The 24,101-nt window shown below is 38.5% G+C and overlaps 1 protein-coding gene across 1 annotated transcript in view; it reads left to right on the top strand.

Annotated features, from left to right (window-relative positions):
* The window catches only part of msna (moesin a), an 85,397-nt gene extending 61,956 nt beyond the window's left edge, over nucleotides 1-23,441 (top strand). The window contains exons 4-13 of the mRNA XM_072595264.1: nucleotides 468-742; nucleotides 5,296-5,379; nucleotides 6,777-6,923; nucleotides 7,858-7,954; nucleotides 8,976-9,139; nucleotides 10,011-10,141; nucleotides 16,195-16,355; nucleotides 18,122-18,214; nucleotides 20,021-20,257; nucleotides 21,591-23,441. Of these exons, the coding sequence (XP_072451365.1) occupies nucleotides 468-742; nucleotides 5,296-5,379; nucleotides 6,777-6,923; nucleotides 7,858-7,954; nucleotides 8,976-9,139; nucleotides 10,011-10,141; nucleotides 16,195-16,355; nucleotides 18,122-18,214; nucleotides 20,021-20,257; nucleotides 21,591-21,755 (1,554 nt within the window). The 3' untranslated portion in view covers nucleotides 21,756-23,441. The remainder of the gene's footprint in view (nucleotides 1-467; nucleotides 743-5,295; nucleotides 5,380-6,776; nucleotides 6,924-7,857; nucleotides 7,955-8,975; nucleotides 9,140-10,010; nucleotides 10,142-16,194; nucleotides 16,356-18,121; nucleotides 18,215-20,020; nucleotides 20,258-21,590) is intronic.
* The last annotated feature ends 660 nt before the right edge of the window (nucleotides 23,442-24,101 follow it).

Below are 24,101 nucleotides of genomic sequence, written 5' to 3'. Positions count from 1 at the left end.
TATGTTACCATGAATGGAGGGTTTGGATTATAAGGAGAGGTTGGATAAGCTGAGATTCTTTGAACTTGAGCATAGGAGGTTTATAAAATCATGAGGAGTTCAGCTAATGTGAATAGGGAATGTCTTCCCCCTAGGATGGGGGAGTTTAAAGTGGACCTGAGGAACTAATTTTTTCACACCAGGCGGTGCATATCTGGAATGAACTGCCAGAGGAAGTGGTAGATGCAGGTACAGATACACCACTTAAAAGAAGTTTGGACAGTACATGAACAGATATGGATGGAAATGCACAGGTGGGACCAGTTTAGTTTGGGGGAAGTTGGTTGGCACATATGGGTTGGAATGAAAGGTCTGTTTCCATGCTGTAAAACTCTCTTTATAATAAGGATAATGCATCAATGCAGTGAAAATCCCTCAATTTATACTAAGTTGTCATTTTTGTTTCTGCTCTTTTTTTTTTAAAAAAGGTGACTCAGCAGGATGTTCGTAAGGATAGCCCACTACTTTTCAAGTTTAGGGCAAAATTCTTTCCAGAGGACGTATCTGAAGAGCTGATTCAAGAGATCACCCAGCGCCTCTTCTTCCTGCAAGTGAAAGAGGGCATTCTGAATGATGACATCTACTGTCCCCCAGAGACTGCCGTGTTGCTGGCTTCTTATGCTGTACAGGTCAAATATGGCGATTTCAATAAAGATGCCCACAAATCTGGCTATTTGTCAAATGACCGTCTACTTCCGCAACGGTAAATGGCTGTCTGTCCTGTTTTATATTTTAACAGCTGTGCATTAAAATCAGTTGACTCCAGTTCAAACAATATAGCATTTATATCTGAAAATGTAGTTGGTGCTAAATAGACAAACCAAAATGACTCCGTTACAATCTGTTTTTGGCTTTGTAGAAATTAATGATTTGAAATAGATAGTAAATGAGAAGCTCTTTAGGAATTCTTGTTCCTGGGATGTCTGTCATTGGCTGGGTTTTTTTCTTCTTTGGGCCCATCCCTAAGTGCCCTGGAAAGGGTGGTGGTCAGGCCTCTGCCACTGTTTGTTGGGTGTCAATCAAGTGGACAGCCTTGCGTTGGATGGTATCAAACTGTTTTGTCGGAGTTGCACACATTCAAGCAAATGAAGAGTATTCTACATTTCCTGACTGCCACTGTTTTTAGATGGTGGATGGGTGTTGGGAAAAGAGTTACTTGCCACAGAATTCCTTGATCTGTTATAGTCACTTTAAGATTAGTGCAGTCCCACTTCTGGTCAGTGATAACCCCCAGAAGTTAATGGAGTGCAGAACTATGGTACCCATCCTACTTCCCACTTGTCAGCTTAGGTCTGGATGTTGTCTAGTGTTACCACATTTGAATATGGACTGCTTCAGTATCTGAGGAGTTATGAATGATACTGAAGTTTTTGCAGTTGTCAGCAAATAGCCCCACTTCTGACCTTTTTAATGATGAAAATGGTTGGACCAGAGGAACCCTTAGGTGCCCTGTGAGCTGAGATGACTGACCACCAACAAAGGAGATTGAGCAAGCATTTTTTTTTCTCCTAACTTGCCACCAGGCAATGAAGTGAGTCTCGCCGGCTAGATTTGCTTCCCTAAAGGACATTAGTGAATCAGATTGAACCACAACAGCAAAAACCAGTGTATGTCATTAAACTAACTACTTTTTTAAAATTCTAGATTTTTATTGAATTCTATGATCCCTGAGCGTTAGGCTGGGGCTCTGGGTTGCTAATCTGGTGACATTACCACAACACTACAGCTTCTCCAGTGTTTTGAGGGCTCCTTGATAACTATATTCAGTCAAATGGTATCATGGGCAGTCACTCTTCTCTCTGCTTTTGGAATTCAGCGCTCTTGTCTGTGTTTGAAGCAAGGTTGCAATGAGGTCAGCAGCTGAGTGAGTCTGGCAAAACTCCAGTTGAGTGTCACTGAGGCAGGTATTCTCTTAACAAGTGAAGCTTAATAGCACTGTGTAGATGACTCTTTCCGTCACTTTGTTTGCTAAGATTGTAGTTGACAAACTAGATTGGATTTGTTCTTTTTTGTAGTTATGACACAGTTGGACATTGTTCTCTGCACTAACTATAACTGGAAGCACACTCTCTTTCGGAGCAGCGCTCCTTCATCAGGTGATTGTCAATCACCTGATGGAGTGTCGCTCCAAGAGCTAGTGTGCTTCCAATTCAACCTGTCGGACTATAACCTGGTGGTGTGATTTTTAACTTTGTACACCCCAGTCCAACACTGGCATCTCCAAATCAGTGCTATAATTGTACAGTTGCAGCATGGCTAGGTCACAGCTTGTTATGGCGCACACTAAATGTTGAAGGGAGCTGTTACGGCAAGTCTGACCAATAATTTAATAGGTGCATCTGGAGAAAGTAGGTTGAAGATGAGGTCAATTATGTTTAACCCCTTTTACCGGCTGTGCTGAGGTAAGTGATCATGGTCAGCAGCAGCAGGTTTCCTTTTTTGTTTGACCCTCGGGGTCTGGAATCAAATGCTGAGGAATTTTTTAATGACATTTCCTTGTACTACTGAACTATCACTTTTTTTTTGGGTCTGTCCTGCCGCTGTGACAGGATATACTCAAGGATGATAGTAGTACTGGACACCTCCCTCTTTTTTAAGTCATGATTCCATGGATTGACTGTCCATCCTCCCTCCCAGTATTTGGCACACGCCCTAAGGTGTTGGTAGGGTCAGCAAGCAGCTTCTACATCCACTGCAAGGAATAAATTAAAGGGTTAGGCTGGTGCCAACAGATCTGATAATATCTTGGGTTGGAATAAGAGCGGAAAGATGGTGGAAAAATGAAGAGCATTCAATGTTTTGCTGTGTCATGCTCATGTGTTTGGATTGTTAAAAATATGGGTATTTCCCTTATAAGTGAAGTGTTCATGTAATGTCATTGTTTTGCCATTGTTCTCTTTACTCCTTTGACATGACAAAAACATTCTTTTTAACTGTTTTGTGTATGTGTATTTTAACTGAGCAAATAGCTTGTGCTTGTATTGGTTAATAGCTGGTTTGTTTGGTTGTCTTGTGGTCTTTGGTCATCTTCCATACTGTAATTGCCATGTCTTGGTTAGAAAAATCAAACTGGGCTACAGACTTTCCAACATGACAATGTTGCCCAGATGGTGAGACATAATATAATTTGTTGTCTTAGTGTTTATAATTTTTTAAGGTGCTACCATGGGTATATCTTGATGCAATTTAGTTCTTTTGAGTTAAATATGCACTTTGTGATTGGAGATGCAGGTGATGCTTTCAGTATCAACAGCCAGAAAAGCAACTAGTAGGGAGTGCTAGGAATGGGAAGACTTTCCCTCTGTTTTCCAAAACCTTCTAAATCTGATTTTATGGCATAGGCAACAGCTTTTCCTTTTTTGCCTTGACTTATTTTGAGACCAGTTCTCCTGATTCATACTAGCCATTTGGAATTTTGAGAAATTTTGGTTACATTAAAATACGTAGTGTTTTGCCATTTATTTGCAGCAGCTGAGGAATCTTTCCATTTCAGTTAGCTCCTGCTGATTTTAAGAGTACTCCCAGGCTCTTTACATGTGCCGTGCCCCCCCCCCCCCACCCTGCCAAAAAAAAGCAGACTGAAGCATTTTCAACTGAGGCTAAGATGTATTTCTGGAGGAATCTTGATCATGGATGTTTCTACCTTCATAATTGCAACACCTTGGTGTCTTGAGAGTTTGCCAATTGATGTTGAATTCAGACCATTGTTTCTCATGGAAACAAAATAAGTTGCTCAGATTGTAGGGCTACAGAATGAATTAATCAGCTAAGGAAGCTTTGAATTTGAGCATAAGGAGCCCATGTTCCAATGTAGCACTCAGAGCTACCATCGTTATGGCCCAGAAGGGGCCATTCAACCCACTGTGCCAGGCTCTTCAAACAAGCATCATTACCGAGCGCCAATTCCCTGCTATCCCTCAAATCCTTGCCTGCCATTTCTAGCCAAATGGCCCAAAGTTTCACCACCACGTCCACATTTTCATGCAGTGCATTCCATAACCTAACTACTTTACTTTGTGAAAAATCATTTTTCCCATCACCTTTTTTTCATTTGTATACTACTTTTAAATCTATCCTCTTTGTTAGTGTTCCTTTTTAATGAGCAGGTGCAGTTTCTCCTTCACACTATCCAGCTCACTCATAATTTTGAAAACTTCTATCAAATCGCACCTTGCACTCTTTCATCTCCATGCATTGGATCAACTCCAAATTTTAACACAACACTTTCTCACTCGCATGGATGCAGACTTGTCAACCATACTGATTAGGGCCTTTGTGTAGCCACAGGGACCCTAAGATGAAGAATGCTGAATAAATATGGATATGTTAACCGATGCTCCTGCTGATGGGAGCTTTGGTGGGGTGGTGCTGAGTGATGTAAGTAAGTTTAGCTCAATTCAACCTAATTTAACAACTCTACTTATTGAATCTGAATGGCATAGGCAAAAGCTTTCCTTTGTCTTGACTTATTTTGAGACCAGTTCTCCTATTCATACAATCTAGCCATTTCAAATGGCTAGTATGGGAAGATTGTTCTTTTTTTTTGGTTTTTCTTAAGTAAAGTAATTTAGTTTTTTTTGCTGTTCTAACATAAAAGTGTAATACTATCTCTTTTTTTGTAATTTTATTTTGTTTTAAAAAAACTTTCAGTTTAAAATGAAAACAAAACTTGCTAGGGATTTCTGTAATTCTGGTCATCATTCATTTTGAATGAGAATAGTCAAACAGGTTGATTAAATTTCGAGGCTGTATTAAAGTAATTGAAACCTTTTTTTCCTCTTCCACGCTACCGCCTCCTCCCTATTTCTATTCCAGGACTTCTCAGCTATGGGACTCTCCTTGCCTTGATCAATCCTACCTTACGCAATCAAAATGTGCTTAAGCATAATGTCTTTTGAAGGTTTACATAGTCAGCTTTGTTCTTCAGTTCTTAATTGTGTGCTATGAGTAGGTTTGGCTTATTAATTTGCAAAGTGGTTTTGGATTTTATACATTAGGTTCAGTTGAAGGTGCAGATAACAATCTTGAAGCATGCTTCACTCTTCTGGAGTTAATAAGGAAAATACAAATACAGCTATCTAATGCCATTTCAGTATTAAAACTTAAAAGATTGAAGTAAGCTTATTTGTGAAAGGTGGCTGGCATATTTTGTGGATATTACCAATTCAGACTGACAAATCATCAAGACTGCTATGCAATGGAAATCTTTAGATTTATCTACTTTATAATGGTTTAACTGTTCACTACTACCTTCAGTGTCCTGGAACAGCACAAGCTGAATAAAGAACAGTGGGAAGATCGGATCCAAATATGGCATGAGGAACATAGAGGAATGATCAGGTAATACCAGAAGTTGACAACATTATTTTTTGTGAAAAAGTTTGATCTTTTCTTAAATGGGAATAATTTCAGTTAATATTTCCATGGTGTTTATAGTTGGACTGACTTCAAATTTAAGCTGGTGTTCTTTCCACTTGGAATTGGAGAAGATTCAAATTTAGTCAGCTAATATGTTTTTGTTCAGAATCAAGATAGCAATTGTATGCATTGACACCTGGGGTATTAACAGCACAAACGTAGCCAATTTCATGCTGTGTGTGGCTGCTTTTCAGTAACTCGTGTAAATTTATAAGGCTGCTTGTTGATTTTTGAGAATTTGTGAATGAGCCATTATACAGTGTTCTGCGATGTGATGGAATAGTCTTGCAATTTAACAGGAAAATGTAGCCTCCGTCTTCAAAACACATTCTGTATTTGACCAGAATGGTTAGTGACCAATCAGGGACTACTTTGTTTAAAAATAGTTGTCAAATTTATTTTGTGCTGGATTTAAAGCAGCTAGGGTGGACCATTCCATTTTCACTTCCTGCCATGACTGGCTTCTGTAATGAAGCATTTGTGATTTAAAACTTACAATGTACTGTAGTGCTTTTTCTGTTGAAAGGTTAATATTTAGAAAAATCAAACAGTAAGTGAAACTAAATCCTCAAGTCTGGTTAATTTTTAGCATGATGTGATATTAGTCACCTTGTGGCTATTGTGTTCCAAGTACAATAGGTCTTGAACTACTTCTGGGTCAATTTTGTTCTGTTTTCATCATTCAAATACTGAATGAACTTATTTTAATGGATTTATACATTTTTTTTTCCCCAAGCTCCAGACCAGAATACAAGAGCCAATAGAAAGGAGTACAATTTATTATATTTCCTTTTATTTCACTAGAGTAAAATTTCTCAACATTTTGAAATTTAGTTTTAAACACATGCTTATTTACAGTAACTGGTACTGAAATAAGGTTTTTTTAAGAAACAATATTGAGCTTTTGTACAAGGCATTTAATGAAATTCTTCTTGCACAGATTGTGTATAAATTCCTATAAACTCACCATGTTCACCCATCGGAACTTGCACATCTAGAAAACTGAAAAATGAGCCAGTATTTTTTTTTTAAATAGTCAGCTTTGACATTCTCTCTCTCTCTCTCTGTTATTTGTTGTCCTCCCCTCTTCATGCTTTAAAGTTTTTTTGTGTGACTTACAGTAAAACTAAGCTTAAGTAATCATAGTCAAATATCAGCAGAAAGTGATTACAATGGACTATCCTTGTTTTTGCAGTTTTGAACTCCAGTAATCTACTTTTTTTTCTCTTCCTGCACTGTCTTCAACACCAATCCAAGGCCTTAGTATTTTTTAAATGTTTGATGGAATTCAATGTTGGCACCTCCTTTTCATTTAACAGGGAAGATGCCATGATGGAATATCTGAAGATTGCTCAAGATCTTGAAATGTATGGTGTTAACTACTTCAACATCAAAAATAAAAAGGGCTCTGAGCTGTGGCTAGGTGTTGATGCTCTTGGACTGAACATATATGAACATGATGACAGGTAAATTCTAGAATGGCGAACACTTTCTATAAGATAGACAAATGGATGATTTAAGAAAGTAGTGTGATTTTTTTTTTTTCTTTTGTTTGTACCTTTTCATCCTCACTGATCCCTGGAGAGGCAAATTTAGCCACATGTCATTAGCTAGTTACCAGAATGTTGTTAACTATGTTCTTAATTAGTAACCGGTTTTCCATTTAATGGAAACCCCAGCAGTTGTGCACAAGGAATTGTTATTACAGTTAGCTGGCCCAATTAGAATTACAGATCCAGATTAACTGAAATAGTCAATGTTGTGTTTATAGTAGGGAACATATATTCAATAGAATTATCCAAACATTTTAATGTGCCTGGGCCTTGTTGTACAAGATCACGTTTTCAGCATGCGTCACTCATAACTGAACAAAGTTAGAAGCTACACTCAGATTAAATATCACAGTAATGACAGCACAATTTGATAAATAGTGAGAATTTTTAACAGGAAGGTAGTTTCTTGAGTAAATGAATATTAATTTGTATGGTGTGGTGTTTAAATTTGGAGTGTTTAAACAGTCTTGACATTGTGACTGGTCAGCAATACTGTTAGGAAATAGTTCAGACAGTTGGTTCACTGGATATTTTACAGCAAGATTTCTTGCCTGAATCTTTCTTACTCCACTGCTCTGGTCCAATTTCTAGGGACATGGGGATAAGTTTGTTTCCTTTTAGTGAAATGCCCTAACTTGACACAAACCAGAAGTTTTAGACAGTACAATGAATTGCTCAGATTCAGAGGGCTGAGTTAACCACAACATTTACGATGCAGGAATAGTTGGTAGTTGCAGATAAGAATGGGTGGCAAGACTTTAGCTAAAAACTAGTTGCTGTATGTTTAGTGGCAGGTGTGGGTACCCATGTGATTGTTGAATGAGGATATGTCTGTTCTTAATTTAAGGTTGACACCCAAGATTGGATTCCCATGGAGTGAAATCCGAAACATTTCATTTAACGATAAGAAGTTTATCATCAAACCAATTGATAAAAAAGCGCCAGTAAGTACAAAAGACATGATGCAGCTATCTGCAAATACCACCTCCAAAATAGGTTTGAACTGAAGATCAGTTAATTGTCCCTTGAGTATTAATCTGCAGACTAGAGTTTACAGAAATCAGTCTGTGTCCTGGCAACAATTACTTTTACTAGTACTCTAAGCAGCACACTGTAGATATAATATGATGTGACATGACTTCTGAAGATTTGAATATCTTCATGTGATAATACAACCTCATATCTTGAACACCAAGAATGGAAGAGAACTTGTTTATTAAGTAAATCAGTAGATAATAGAACTGTAAATATTGTAACTCCAAACAAAAATAACTGGAAAAGCTCAGCAGGTTTGACAGCATCTGTGAAGAGAAGTCAGTGTTTTGGGTCTGATCCTTCCTCCAACTTTTCATTACCAACACCCTGCACCCCTGCCCCACCCCCCATTAATTCTGATTTTTTTCTTCACAGGTGCTTCCAGACCTGAGCTTTTCCAGCAATTTTTGTGCCAGTAGATAATAGGTTCACCTTAGCTACATAGTCAAAACAAGGTTCAAATTCAGGATTGAATTACTTGATATGCCCTTATGGAATGTAGATTCTTCAGGTGCCAGTTTTATTTTGGGCTTCTAGTTCAGGAATTCCCTGTTGCTTTTAAAAACTTATCTATATTTGTGCTAAGTGTTCATTTATCTCAGATGGTGGTCATCAATCTAATGTAATTATCTTTGCATTATGGTTGGTCAATTTTGAGAGAAGGCCACTCTTTGTTGACATCTAGTGTTCACCTCTGTTTGCAAGTTTCCCCATTCTCTTCTGAACATGGGTCGCTGGCAACAGTTATTATGGCGAATCCTTAGCTTTTGTTTATATGGGTTTTTCTGGTTGAATAGCAACACAAGATAAAATGGAGAAAAAATAATGTAGGTTTGTGTTCTAGTGCCATACGTGCATGATGCAGTTTATAGAATTTTTAATGCATTCATTTTAAATATGAGAATATGCCAAATTCTTTCCTTTTCATAGGATTTCGTATTCTATGCACCTCGTCTCCGCATTAATAAGCGTATCCTGGCATTGTGCATGGGAAACCATGAACTCTACATGCGTAGACGTAAGCCAGATACCATTGAAGTCCAGCAGATGAAGGCTCAGGCAAGAGAAGAGAAGCATCAGAAACAAATGGAAAGGTCAGGAATTTTGAGATTTGAAGCAATAGAAGGTTTTAATTTGTGAACTTTGAAGTGGGATTTAAAAATGACTTTTTTTTTGGTGCTGAATATACTTTATGCAAAACCTCCCCTCCCACTTATCTCTCCACCCCCGAGGCTCCCAGCCTTATTCCTGATGAAGGGTTTTTGCCTGAAACATTGATTTTCCTGCTCTTTGGATGCTGCCTGACCTGCTGTGCTTTCCAGCACCACTCTAATCTTGATGCAAAATGCTCCCACTTAGGTGTCTCCAAGATTGTCCAATATTGTTATATATGCAATGCAACTGACACTTAGAAATTTGAGTATGATGTGAAGATTTTCGAGTATGATGGGTGTTACTTAAATAATAATAAAAAAGCTTTGTAATTATCCATTCTATTTTGTCTAATTACATTCATTTAATGGAGATCAATTGTTTACCTTGTTCTCCCAGAATACTTCAGTTCAGGAAATTTAATATTGCCCTTGGAAGTGGACCTTTTTTGGGCTAAGTTTTTAGCCAAAAAAATCTCTAGTATTGAAATTGTGTAATCTCCAAATAAAACATTATATCAAAGCACTGCTGTCTTTAAATTGAAAACAAATATAACACCAATCAGAAGAGCAAGACTTTTTGTTTTCATTTTACCTGCATGTTTCAATAGAATGTCAATTTGAAATGGCTGTTGCATTACCTTCATGAGGTGTATTATAAATTGAAGAGAAACCAGTTTTTTTTTGTTACATATTACTGCATTTCAAGTACTGTCCTTAGTACTTTAATTGAGAACCGATTACATAATTTTCTAAAAAGTCAAAGCTTGACATTCTGCTTTAATTTTTAATCCAAAAGCATTCTTGTTTCCAGAGCACAATTGGAAAATGAGAGAAAGAAGAGAGAGCAAGCAGAGAAAGACAGACAGAATATGGAGCGTGAAAAGGATGAATTAATGGAGAGACTGAAACGGGTTGAAGAACAGACTGAAAAAGCCCAAAAAGGTAATATTAATAAAAAGAGCAAATTTATCTGAGTGGAAGATGTGCTTCTAATATTGTCTTAATGTTTTTTTTTCTATACGGAGAAAGATTGGACTGAGTGACCATAAGTAATTATTCCTATTGTGTTTTATAGGAGAGACAAACATTCTTCAGCAATGATCCCTAAATTCATAGGGTGTAGGAGAATCCTCCTGTACATGAGCATTTTTTTTCTTCATAAAGCAGTCTTTTGTTTATCTAGCACGTCCCAAATAATAATGTTTCAACAAAGGCCCTCAACATGGAATATTCTTTCTCATCAGTCATGTAACTTCCAGAAAAGTTGACTTGTAAAATGTAATTTTGCAATTGTAATTTGGGGATATGTTTAAAACTTGAAGGATAAGGGGAATTTTTGAAGGTGATCCCAACATCTCTACAACAATGAACAATATCAGCTATTGATGGTCAAGACCAGTGATTTTAAAATCTTCCTGTAAGGAAAGATGCTGTCTGTGACTTGAAATGATCTGTATTGCATTGATGTAGAGATTCATTGCATGACTTCTGTCATGTTGCTGATGTGTCTACTTGTCATGGCGTTATTTAAAAACTAATCATCACCACCTAATGGTTTATAGCTCCAGCTTATTAACATCTGCAAGACGAAGAATAGCAATGTTCAAGATCCATGGGACACATTGCATGGGGTTCTTCTAAAAATACAGTCGTTTTATCTACTATGCAATAGAACCCCATTTATGAAGTATATGCCAATTTGACTCGGGCATTTGAATCACTGACTTTGGCCAGGGCAGTAGTTGACATGACTGAGTGATTAGCGTTGTTGCCTCCATGCCAGACACCCTGGTTCAATTAGTCTTGGATAACTGTCTGTGTGGAATTTGCAAATTCTCCCCATTTCTGCATGGGGTTCAACATTCAAAGATGTGCAGTTTAGGTGGATTGTCAGTGTTAAATTGTTCCATAGTGTCTAGGAATGTGAGTTGGGTGGATTTAACCATGGTAAATGTGGGTTTATAGGGATAGAGTGGGGGAGGGTATTGGTGGGATGCTCTTCAGATGGCTGGCCAAGGCTTGATCTGCCAAAGGGCCTGTTTGTACTGCGGGGGTTCTATAATTCTAAAGATGCTGTTATGACTTTCCTGTTGTAAGAGAGCTGACCAAGGTTTCTGCCCTCTTGCTGTTCAGGCCTGAATGGAAACTGTTTGTTTTTGGTGCGAACAGGAACCCTTTTGAGTGTGGCACTCCTAGTTTAAATAAATAAGATGCTGATGCTGTGTAAACTCTAGAGACTAGACAAAATGCCTGGCAGTAATCAGAAGTAAATGTTTCTAAATAGACCTGAGAGGAAAAGCTTTGGGCAGTACCCTGAGAAATGGTGAAATGACTTTTTTGCTGAAGAGGGGAGGAAAACCTCCCAAGATTGATTCTCAGCCCCTGCCCTGCAGTCTTTCTGCTGAAAAGAAAGTACGTGTTTTTGTTTTGAAAGTGGGGCCACTGGTGCTGCTTTTGGCATCATAGATTGGAGACTACCAAGACACACACTTTTTTTTAAATCTTTTTTTTTGAAAAGAGGGAACTATTTGAGGACAGTGGCCTGGTTTACTACTAAATTGGCTAGTTGGAGGGTGTAGGGAAAGGGCTTGTTTCTTTTAAACTAGACCTAAAGAAGCCATGTGACTTTTCTCTGTTAACTCGAATACTATTCTAACATATCTATTTTTAACAGAAAAAGTGCCACTTGGCTCAAGCCATAAGGTTAGATTAGATTACATTACTTAGTGTGGAAACAGGCCCTTCGGCCCAACAAGTCCACACCGCCCCGCCGAAGCGTAACCCACCCATACCCCTACATCTACATTTACCCCTTACCTAACACTATGGGCAATTTAGCATGGCCAATTCACCTGGCCTGCACATCTTTGGACTGTGGGAGGAAACCGGAGCACCCGGAGGAAACCCACGCAGACACGGGGAGAACGTTGTGTTGTCAAAGAATGTGAATCATTTGTATAAGTACTTTTTTTAAAAAGCTGAACTGCAGTTGCTATTAACATCTTTAGTTTAAAGTGAGGCTGTATTGGGTAGTGCAGTATAAATGGGCATGAAATCAACAGCGGAGTCTGAATGGTGGGACATTGAGCCAGATCAAGAGGATTTAAGCAAAACATAACTAATAAATGTTCGATTTTATTTTTGTTGTTTGAGGAGCCAAATCAAAGGCTGGTCACTTGGGGCTATATTTTTCTGAATTTTTCTTTCATGATCGATGGTCATACTGGGCAAGTCTGATTCCATTGTGAATCCTGATGGATCAGCAGGCTTATTTTGGCAATTTAGTTCCATCATGATCAGTTATGAATACATTTGTGCAAGGTTGTTGATGTACAGTTAAGGGCATCTTAATTGCTCAAAAGAAAACCAGACTAAGAATGACCACATGAAAAGATCTTGTGAAAACCACAAAGTTGACTCCTTTATGCACTTTTTCAACCACATTGATGGTTACTCCATCTTTCTTTAGTCAGTTTCTTAAACTAGGATAAATGTTTCATCGTTCAAAAAGCCAAAATGTGACTTTGTTCTCTTAGTCCAGCTCACTAACTGACTTTGACTTTGAACTAATTTTGAGGTCGATGTACTTCAGACTGCAATACAGTAATTGAGTCTTCAATATTGATCCAGACGCTACAAAAATTCATGGAATTGAGTCAATCATGGGCATGGAAACCTCATGCCAGTTACCACCTATTCTCATCATTTTTACTTCCATGTTGAGCACCTCACTACATACAGTAGCCTTACTACCCTGAGTCCAATCTTTATTGAGGCTGCTTTGTGTAGTGTTACCATTTTGTGAATTGGGATGGACTTGACACACAATCTAGCAATTCATAATTGGGCATCCAAAAGGTACTTTTTGAAGTGGAGATTCTACAAATATTCCCTACTTAATGATGGGGACATGGGACATAGAACATAGAACAATACAGCACAGAACAGGCCCTTCGGCCCACGATGTTGTGCCGAACTTCTATCCTAGATTAAGCACTCATCCATGTACCTATCCAAATGCCGCTTAAAGGTTGCCATTGATTCTGACTCTACCACTCCCACGGGCAGCGCATTCCATGCCCCCACCACTCTCTGGGTAGTGAACCCACCCCTGACATCTCCCCTATACCTTCCACCCTTCACCTTAAATTTATGTCCCCTTGTAACACTGTTGTACCCGGGGAAAAAGTTTCTGACTGTCTACTCTATCTATTCCTCTGATCATCTTATAAACCTCTATCAAGTCACCCCTCATCCTTCACCGTTCCAATGAGAAAAGGCCTAGCGCACTCAACCTATCCTCGTACGACCTATTCTCCATTCCAGGCAACATCCTGGTAAATCTTCTCTGCACCCTCTCCAAAGCTTCCACATCTTTCCTAAAGTGAAGCGACCAGAACTGCAAACAGTACTCCAACTGTGGCCTAACCAAAGTCCTGTACAGCTGCAACATCACTTCACGACTCTTGAATTCAATCCCTCTGCTAATGAACGATAATACACCATAGGCCTTCTTACAAACTCTATCCACCTGAGTGGCAACCTTCAAAGATCTATGTACATAGACCCCAAGATCCCTCTGTTCCTCCACCTGACCAAGAACCCTACCATTAACCCTGTATTCCGCATTCTTATTTGTTCTTCCAAAATGGACAACCTCACACTTGGCAGGGTTGAACTCCATCTGCCACTCGTCAGCCCAGCTCTGCATCATATCAGGGACCTTTTTGACCCTGTCATTTTCTACTCTACCATCTATCAACAGCAATCAATCCTGGCTCAATGAAGTGTGCAGAAGGCATGCTGGGAGCAGGATCAGGCACTTTTTTTTTTTAAAAACTAGGGGTCAATCTGGTGAAGCTGTAACACTGGACTAGTACTGTGTTTCCACTGTTTGGTCTGCAGTCAACAGGGTGAAATGTTCCCACAACCCACGAATTAGATTATGTTCTGCAATTGTATCACATCCAGTCATGCATGGTGGTCGACAATTCAACGACCAACAACAGGAAGTGAAAGTTCTCCATCTTCAGTGGACAAACCTAGCATATCCAGGCAAGGGACAGGCTTGAATGATTTGCATTCATCTTCTGCGACAAGTGCCAAGTGGGTGATTTTTATGTCTGCATGTTTTGAAGGTCCCCAGCATCTGATATCCATCTTTAACCAATTCCACTTGATGTGATGTCCCAAAAAAAGCTGAAAACACTGGCATGGTACACAACCTATGCAGTATCCAGTGTTCCAGAAACAGTGTTGAAGAGTTGTTAAGAACTAGCTGCACTCCCTAGTCAAGCTATTCCAATGTAGCTGCAATGTGAGAAATGGCCCAGGTATGTCCTCTCCAGAATACAGAAGATAAATGTAGCCATATCAAGTACTGCTCAATCCGTCTTCTCCATCAGTAAAGAAATGGAAGGAGTTGTTGGCTAACTGCTATCAAACAGCACTTAGCAATAGCCTGCTCAGCGATATTATTCAGTTTGGATTTCACCAGGGCACATCGGCTCTTGACCATTGTATTGTCCTTTATTCAAACATGGGCAAGAGCTGAACTCTAGGGGAGGTAAGAGTCCCTTGATATCACAGCAGCTGTGGGGTCTAACAGTGCACAACTAAAACGAGTCAATAGGAATCCGTGCAGAGGCTGTCAATACGTAACCCAAGTGAAGATTATTTGTGGTTGCTTGGAAACCAGTCATCTCTTCTCTCTAACACTGCCCAGAAGAACTCCTGCAGTAGTGTCCTGGCCCAACTACCTTCAGCTCCTTCATTGACCGTTCGTCCATCAGGTCAGAACTGGAAATGTTTTGCAGTGAATAGCACAAATGTTCAGCACCTTTTTTAGTTCCGGAGGCACTGAAGCAGTCCATATGCAGCATGACCTGAGCAAAATTGAGGATTGGGCTGTCAAATGATAAGTAGCATTGCCCAGCACCTGAGGCATCAATGACTATCTCCAGCAGGAGGAAATCTAGCTATTGGCTACTCTAATGAATTGTTAACTTCACTCTATTGACAGTCCAGGTGTTAGCAATTGGCCAGACTAAACTGGACCAGCCTTGTAAATACTGGCTCTGCAAGAGCTGGTCAGAGACTCAGAATCCTGCAGTGGATAATTCAGCTCCTGACTCCCCATAGTTTGTATGTATTGTACAGGGTATACATTGGAAGAATGTAGAATGTTGTCTACCTGCCTGAATAAGTTTAGCTCCCTCCAAGCTTGACACTGTCCAAAACAAAGCCATTTCTTTTAGCCAGTACTTCATCCAACAGTTTTTTTTTCCCACATTCTCTCATTACACCACTAGCAGTGACAGTAGTAAGCACCACTTGCAAAATGCATGGCAATATCTCCACTTGAGGTTCTTTCATCAAAACTTTCCAAACCTGCAATCTCTACCTAGAAGGGCAAGAGTAGCAGGTGTACAGGAACATTAACACCTGCAACTTTCCCTCCAAGTTGCACATTTGTCCTGACTTGGAACAGTACTGCCATTCCTTCACTAATCAGTCATAATCCTGGAGGTCTCTTATTAAAAGTACCACAGTGTGGTACAAGAAGGCCAATCACTAACTTCCCCAGAATAGTTGGGGACAAAGCTGCTGGCCCAGTTTTGGTAGGCTCAAAGGGCCAAATGATCGACTGTTGCATCTGTTTTGTTTCTGGCACTCCCTTGCCATGAACGATCGAAAAGAAATGGTAAGTTTTGATCAGAGGAGGAGAATGGAGCCCTTGTTTGTTTCAGGGAGCTGCAAATGTATGTAGTTATTGCTGGCTTATCTGGCCCACAGAGAAAGCTGAAAGATAGCCACCTAATGACAATTGTCTTGTAACTGTACAAGGATGGAAAGTGTTTATATTGCTCAAGTAGTTTTTTTTTAAAAAGTGCATTGCAACAAGTAAACTTGAGCTGCAGTATGCTATGTCCAAGAATTATAATGTAAACATTACTGGGTGCATTGTAATAATAAACTTACTTATTATCTTCCAGAACTGGAAGAACAAACTCGCAAAGCATTGGAGCTGGATCAAGAGAGAAAATCAGCTCAAGAAGAGGCTGAACGACTGGAACAAGAGCGCAGGAGTGCAGAAGAGACCAAGGCTGCTTTAATTGAACAGTCCAAAAATCAAATGAAAAATCAAGAGAACCTGGTAAGTAACAGCATTGTGAGACCAAAAATGGAATTTGAACAAACTTGTGTATTAAGTTGTTCATCAGTGCTGGAGAAGATTTTCAGTTCACTAGCTTAAGATTTTGGATTCCTGCTAAATAAAATATCATGTGAACAATGCTGATCCATTTTTGACCATGTTTGATAAAAGGCTTGCACCTTTTTTAGAGTTTGACATTCGACTGACCTGCATTGGTAAGTGAGGTGGGAACACCATTTCCTGCCTGATCTCAGCAAATGTTGGTCTGTCTTCTGCTGCAGATGAAGACACTTCTGCCCTTGTGAGAAATCCCTGATGTGTGTGTTTGAACCTCTGGGTGAGTGGAGTTGAGACCTGTGCAGCTGAGTCTTGAATTTCTTTCTTCTGACCTTTTTTTATTTGACTTGAGAATCTTAAAAATTCTCAAATTTTGTCCTCTGGTATATAATATTTCTTTCATGAAAATATTTAAATGTCAGAAAATAGACTTTTAGCCTTTCATTGCTTGCTGACATGGCTCAACAGAAGTGGAAGGATGAAGGTGATGGTCTGAAGAATCCAATATGAAGAGCTTGTGCACAAATGTTACCATCCTGATTTCAAAACCACAGAAGCCAAGTGTACTAAGGATTTAAAATGACAGTTGAGGGCCAATCCTAATCTTATTAATGTGACACTTTTTTTGAATTAGTTCTTTAACCATGTTTTAATATCTAACAAGTGGTCTTGACTCTGAACTGTGTGCTGCTTTACTTTGCTATGAAGTTGTGATCACATTCTATTTGAATTTTGAGATCCATCCTTTGCTGTGAATCTTTCCAAAACAAGATGAAAATTGCTTCAGCTGTGAACTGGAACATGCCACTTGAGGTACCCAGTGCTAGCACCTACCAAGATAGGCGTAGTTTAATTAAATGCTGAGCAATGTGTTTTCTACTTTTGCCCTAGCTTAGTCACTAGCTGCAGAAGAACATCTCTGCTGACTTGGAGTGACATATTTCGCTAGTCAACCAGTCATTGTGACCTCTTGAGCAAGACTGCTGAACTTGTGTTTATGATGTGTTGAATGTTCTGTTCAATATTGGTATTTACATTCTACTAGTATTTTCAGGTAGATTTGTACTGGGAGTCTTCCAAAGTGCTTTGACCAAAACCAGTTGAAAATTATAGGATTTCTAAGGAAAAAATGGTTTGTGACCCTGTGTATTAGTGAAAAATAATTGTGCTGATAGTTGGCCACGTCTTGGATTGAATTAGTTACCATTGCATTTTAGCTGACTGCATTTGTTTGCAAACCTTAAGATTTTGCACCCAAGAAAAGCTTAACTTTTGAATATAACCTTTTTTAGTTATTTAACACTTTTTGATTAGCCAAGAGTGGTGGACTAGGCACTCTGATTAAAATATTTGTGATAAATCCCTTTGTCTGCTGTGAGCTTTTAATTAGCATTTAAGCTGCTTAAAGCAAATTGCAATCTAAAGTGCAGACTTTTTCACTTTGGTTAGCATGCACATTAGTGCTCAAGCTCAGCAAAGTGTGTTCCTCTAAACTGTTTGGGTCGCATTTGCTGGTTGAGCCCTACACAATCCCTGTACTCCAGATTAATTTACTTTCTAGCTCTAAGGTGTTTTATCATGTAACATTAATTTATTGATTTTCCTTTTTATGAAAAGTGTAAAACTAAAGCAAGCAATTTGGTTTAAGTTTATGCCTTCTATTTTTGAAAGTGATAGGAAAGTAACCTTGTGACAATTTATCCTTTTAGGCCGGTGAACTTGCAACACTCACTTCTCAAATAAATCTATTAGAGGAAACCAAGAAGAAGAAGGAAGAGGAGGCATCTGAGTGGCAGCGGAAGGTAAGGCAACACTACAGGTATTAGAATATTGTGGATTCTTCTATTTTCCTGTCTTTTTTTTTTCCCCTGGCAAAAAGTTGATGTGAGAGCTGCTAGCACATGCCTAAATACAGCCCTTCGTGAGTGAATATGATGGGTGCTGGTTGACCATGGAAGTCATTGCACTTATATCCAATCCAATCCCATTGAGATTGCCATCTATAGGCTGTTGCCAGTGTTTTTACCCCACCTCTCCATATTTTTCATTTAAAGTTAGAATAAAGTTCCCTAGCTAAACCAGAATTTATTGTCCATCCCTAATTGTCTTTGGAAAGTGCTGATGAGCCACTTTTCTTTTTTCTTTAAACTATTGTAGTCCTTGGTGTAGGTAAACTGATGTCAGGAATAGTACCCTTTTGTCCTTTTTTTTTCCCCCATGAGTGTGAAGCATGTTTAATTTTTCAGTGAAGCTAATGATGCTAATCAGCTATTTTGCCCCAATTCCCTTTCATCTTGGAAATAAATGGTCTGTAACTGTACAACTCTTTACCACCTGATGCCTGTAATACCTTTTCTGGGTCAGCTAATGGTAAACTATTTCCTTGTCACTTTAAAATGAAAATATCTTGCTCTAATTCTTGATAAAAAATCATCTAATCTATTGTTCACTGTAAACCTGGGTGGGTAGGTTAATTGGTTGTTACAATTGGACAACAGAACCGGTGCCATGACTCCCCTTCATTTAAGTTTGAAGCCACAGTCCCAATTGAAGCGCATGAGACTATTATGAAGTGACAAATGGATTTTGTATAAACATGCTGTCTATAATGTACATTAATTTTTTTTTTGTTTTGGACATTCTTCACTCTCCAACTAGAAATTTTGCATGAGCGCAACAGTTTTTAAACATTGATTCTTAAAGTGGCTCAACTGAGGAAGTGGACATGCTGCACAATTCTAAGATTGGCTGACTGGGATTTTTATGTAGGAGCAAGTTCAAAAGGATTTCAGATTCTGGGCTTTGTACTGAAGTATACCCACACAGTCATGCTTAACTGCAGCATGAGTCAGCATTCATTTTTTTTGCTTGGTGTTTTCAATTAGTTCATATTACTACCAGTTAATTTAGTACTGGTGTCAGAGTCCTCCAGGCTTTTCAGCAAATGCTTTGTGTCAGCAGCGTAGTGCTGCCTCTTAGTCCAAGGCGTCAAACAGAAACATTGTTTTTAGACTTGGATTGTTTTATTTGAGGGGGAGCGCTGGTGGCGTGGTAGTAGAGAGGCAGATGCTGTAAGAAAGTTGTTAATTTGTAATCAAATCTAATCCAGGCTGACAATTACACTTCAGTTCTTTCAATTGAAATCAACTGTTTCAATTTCTTAAATCCTGCATTTGCCCTATTTTAAGAAAGTGGTTTCTTGTTAGGCTGTCTCAATATAATTGTGGTAGTGGCAGTAGCTTTACTTATGCAGGCTCCAGAATCTCTCTGCCTATATTGATCCAACAATGCTCCCTGTGAGACAACTCCAGATATCCAGTCCTCCAGGCTTGTCTCTGCTTCCAGCTTCACTTTATTTGCAAAGCCACTCAACATCAATACCAGACCTTCAGTTTGAACCCACCAGTGTTTTGAAGATTTTTTTCCTTGTATTTTATTCATATTTGTTAGCATTTGGTCCACTTAAGTAAATAAAGAAGTTCTGAAGCCTCAAAATTAACTTATTTGCATTGGTTAACTATATATCTTCAACATAGGGAAAACCAAAGTTCATGGTTAAGTGGATGTTGTAAGTGATGATAGTTAGTCATGTTTTTTTCTTTTTATAGGCTGCTTTAGCACAGCAAGATCTGGAAAAGACCAAAGAGGAACTTAAACAGGCCACGACAGCCCCACCCATTCAAGTGACCATCCTGCAGGCTGAGAATGAGCATGCTGATGAGCATGATGAGAATAGTGCAGAGGCTAGTGCTGAACTCAGCTCTGAGGGGACTGTTCAAGATCGCAGTGAGGAAGAAAGGCTGACTGAGGCAGAGAAAAACCAACGTGTACAAATGCAGCTACAGGTATGTACACTGACCAAGCTGATCTGCAGTTGGATAAAACATGAGATTTATTAACTCCAAGCAGTAATGCAAACACTTTTTGCCTCTATTCAATATTCTGATACGAAGATGTTACTTATTAGAGATGAGATCTGAAGCACTTTCATTAATAAAGTACCAGGATATGCCCTCTCTGGTTTGACCATGTGAAAATATGAATCTAAATGCAGAGAGAATGTTCTTGTTTAACTGTCTTTCAAGACTTTCCCATTGACTGCAGTTAGTCACTACCTTCAAGAACAGCACTAGGTTATTTTGCTGCACTGCTGCTTTAGCCACACTCTCCAAAGTATTTCCTTAAACACTTATATTTTGTATATGTAGGCTGCCTGCTTAGTTTGTGCAGTATTTGTGCACAAGGTGTTTTTCCTCTTGGTTTTTAATTGACTTAAATAGTTTCGATTTTAAACTAACAGTAAGTATCCCATGACAGAAAATAAATTCACTTTTTGAAGTCTTAAGTTATTTGAAGTCCCTCAATTAGATTACCTGCTCTAATTTGGTAAATGTGGGCCATATTCCCTAAATCATCTCTCCAGGGATCCTTCTGGTGAATTACTATTGAAATTCATAAAGCCAATGCCCAAAATTCAGCACTGGTTTTTCCTAGTGCAGTATAATGTTGGAAGTATAAAGTGCAGTATATGTGATGTGTTTTCCTCAGGAAAGCTGCTGGTTACAAGCCCTGGTCCTTTTAAATCTTCAATTCTACTATCATTTCTCTTCTCCATGCCTGGGGCAGTGGATTGAATCCAAATTGTGGATTAGATGTGTAAAAGAAAATCTTGCAAAGAAACTTGAGCAAGTGTTTTTTTTGAGCTTAAAGCTTCAGTATCCTCATTACAGGTTGGGAAAAGTAGCTATGGGTTAAGCTTAAAAATTCATTATTCACTTCTTCTAGTCTGGGTTCCTGATCAGTGCTTTGTTAATTGATTTTAGTCAGTAAAATGTCATGATTAAGAACACCACCTAAAAAGCTACTATTCTAGATTTCCCTTTTAGAAACCAAAGTGCTGTTGCCCTTAAATTTATCCTGACATTATTAAATCTTTTCAAAAGCTATTTATTGTAAAATATATCTTCCTAACAAATCCAAAATTTTCAACTATGAAGTTGACTTCAACAACAGATGGATCCAGTTTCTTTCACCACGGTACTAGTGAAGTTAATAATTGGAAGTATTCTGGAGTGTCTCAAGTTTTGCACTTTGACCCAGCTAAAAGTTTAACCTCTGGAAGCTGTTATCTGTGGCAACTTTTTTTTATGACTGAACACTCTCTTGTTTTACCCATAGGCATTAACATCTGAGCTGGCCCAGGCTCGAGATGAGACCAAGAAAACACGGAATGACATGCTACATGCAGAGAACATGAAGGCAGGACGTGATAAGTACAAAACCCTGAGGCAGATTCGCCAGGGCAATACTAAGCAGCGGATTGATGAATTTGAGTCCATGTAAATCTCCACTTTCCTGTGACCTGCATAAGCCATGACATGGGAATGAATTTGGTTTCATTAGGAGTTGCCGAGAAACCCATTTTTATTAATATATAGCTTGTTCAGATCAGCGACAAAGATGTATTAAATTGTTTCAGTTATTGTGTGGCATAAATGTAGTCTTTGGTTATGAAGTTCAGAATTAGTCCTTTTTTGTTACACCAATCCACTCTCCTTCAAATCTATTGCTTTACTGTCTACTGCTGTTTGGACCACTCATTTTAAGTAATATTATGTTGGTCCATCTTTTTGAGTGTTTTCTCTATCCTGACTTCTATATTTAATTAAAAAGGACACTTTAAAGGGGATAAAAATGATCCTATTTGGTAGGATGTTGGTGTCACTTCAAATTATAGTGTCCTCCCTAGGAAGGAAACGTGGCTTCCCCTTTTAAGTCATTACAACCAAAAACTCGAGCTCACCTCATTTAGTATGTGGGTTGGATTTTCACAAGTTGAGAATCTGCTTGGTAAACAATAAACCTTTATCAGTATTTATTGCCAAGTAATATTAAACGAACCTTGATTGTGATGGCATAACTTTCAAACTCTTGTCTGCTTCAGTGAAACTCTTCTTGTGAAACCAACTCATGGAATATAATTAAAGTTGGATAATAGTTAGGGAGATCCCTATTTGTTACAATTTGCATAATAATAGTCTTTTTTTAAAAGACTTGTGTACTACTTACCTAGTCTGAAATTAGTGAAGCTGTTCCTCTTGATTATATGTAGCTTAAAATTATGTAAACTTGTTCTGACTGGAGTACATTGCACTAAAATTTTAAATTTATAAGGAATTAAGTTTGGAAGTGCACAATAACGAAGGGTGATGGTGTTAAACAACAAGTAATCCTGGGTTGTTGCAATTCCATTTGAGAAAAGTGTTAATTTTGGGAAATGGTGCAAATTTTATAATAGTTTCACAGCTCTTGAAAGTGTAGGTCAAGATTTAAATTTGAACTACAATTAAAACCCTTAAGTTCTACATTTAGGCTGGGGCACTTGAGGTGTTACTAATGCAGATTTTTTTTTGGAGCGCTCCTTTCTAACTGAATCGTTGTTGCCAAGGGCTACCATTTAGTGCTGAGTCATTTCTTTCTTTTATAGAAATAAGTGCCAAAACTCTTTCAGTGTTACAGTGCCTAGTCAATTTATTTGCAACCAAAATTCTTCCCTGTGCAGCTGGTTGCTTTTTTAGTATTACATATTTGATGTAGTTACTTTGAACTTTAACTATGCAAAGTAGGAAGAGCAGAATTATTTTTGTGACCAAATTATTGGTTTGCAGATTATCATGTAATCATGCATTGTGTATTTTTCAGGATAATTGATAAGAAATGTGCAGTATTATATTAAGACAACTATTCATTTTAGGGTCATGTGTTGATCATTTAGTGTCTATTACAATGACTTTGTAAAATGGGGGCCTTCAGTTTGTTGAGAAAAGCTGCTTGATTTCATTCTCAGTGGTTTGAATATTTTCTATACATTAGAAAGTTGGCCAGTGTAAATTTCTTCTGCACTAGTGAAATCCGCTCCCTATTTAACAATTTAACAAATGGGATCTCGGTAACAAACTATTTGCTGTTTTGAGGTTTGTATTCAATTTGGACTTTGCAGCTCTAATAAATTTTCATATTTCTGCATAAGTTTTTTTGGTTGATCTTTTCTCTTTCAAGGCTGGGTTGGGTGTGAAGATAGCATTTGAAACTTCCTTGAGGTGATTTTCATATGTTTTCTGAGCAAGGACACATTGTCAAATATTGCTAACCTCTGGACCTCTAACTTTGTGTGTAGATGTCCAAATATAAAATCTGCTATGGAAGAGCATGATGCTCTTACTGGTACATTGACAAATATGTAGGCCAGTAAAATAAAGAACTTTAGACTTCGAATCTCCCTGTAGCCTTCAGTGTGAAAAATCCATTTGCTGTTTTATAGTTACTGAAGTTTGAATAAATTTGGGAGTGAATCTCTTTTTTTTTTTTTTTTTTTTTGTCTTCAGAACAGCAATGTTTCACTTCTGGAGACCTGTGTGAAGGTGTGCTGTTCCTGTTGATGTCTGATTCCTCCCAGAGTCCCTGCTTCTCTTTTTTTTTTCCCCCACCCCCTCCCCAAAAAAATCCCAAGTGAGAACCAGGAGCATGTGATCTCTTTCTTGGGCTTGCAATGCAAGTGGGTTCTGCTTTCCAATGAAGGAGGGGGTTTGGTGGTAATAGCTCTCTACATCAGGTCAGACATTTATCATCGCTTCCTCCCCTAGTTACAACTGAGGCTTCTTGGCAATAAATACAACATCCCATATTGCC

Source organism: Chiloscyllium punctatum, chromosome 25, assembly GCF_047496795.1.
Source record: "Chiloscyllium punctatum isolate Juve2018m chromosome 25, sChiPun1.3, whole genome shotgun sequence".
Taxonomy (NCBI): Eukaryota; Metazoa; Chordata; class Chondrichthyes; order Orectolobiformes; family Hemiscylliidae; genus Chiloscyllium; species Chiloscyllium punctatum.
This window is presented reverse-complemented; position numbering and strand designations above follow the sequence as displayed.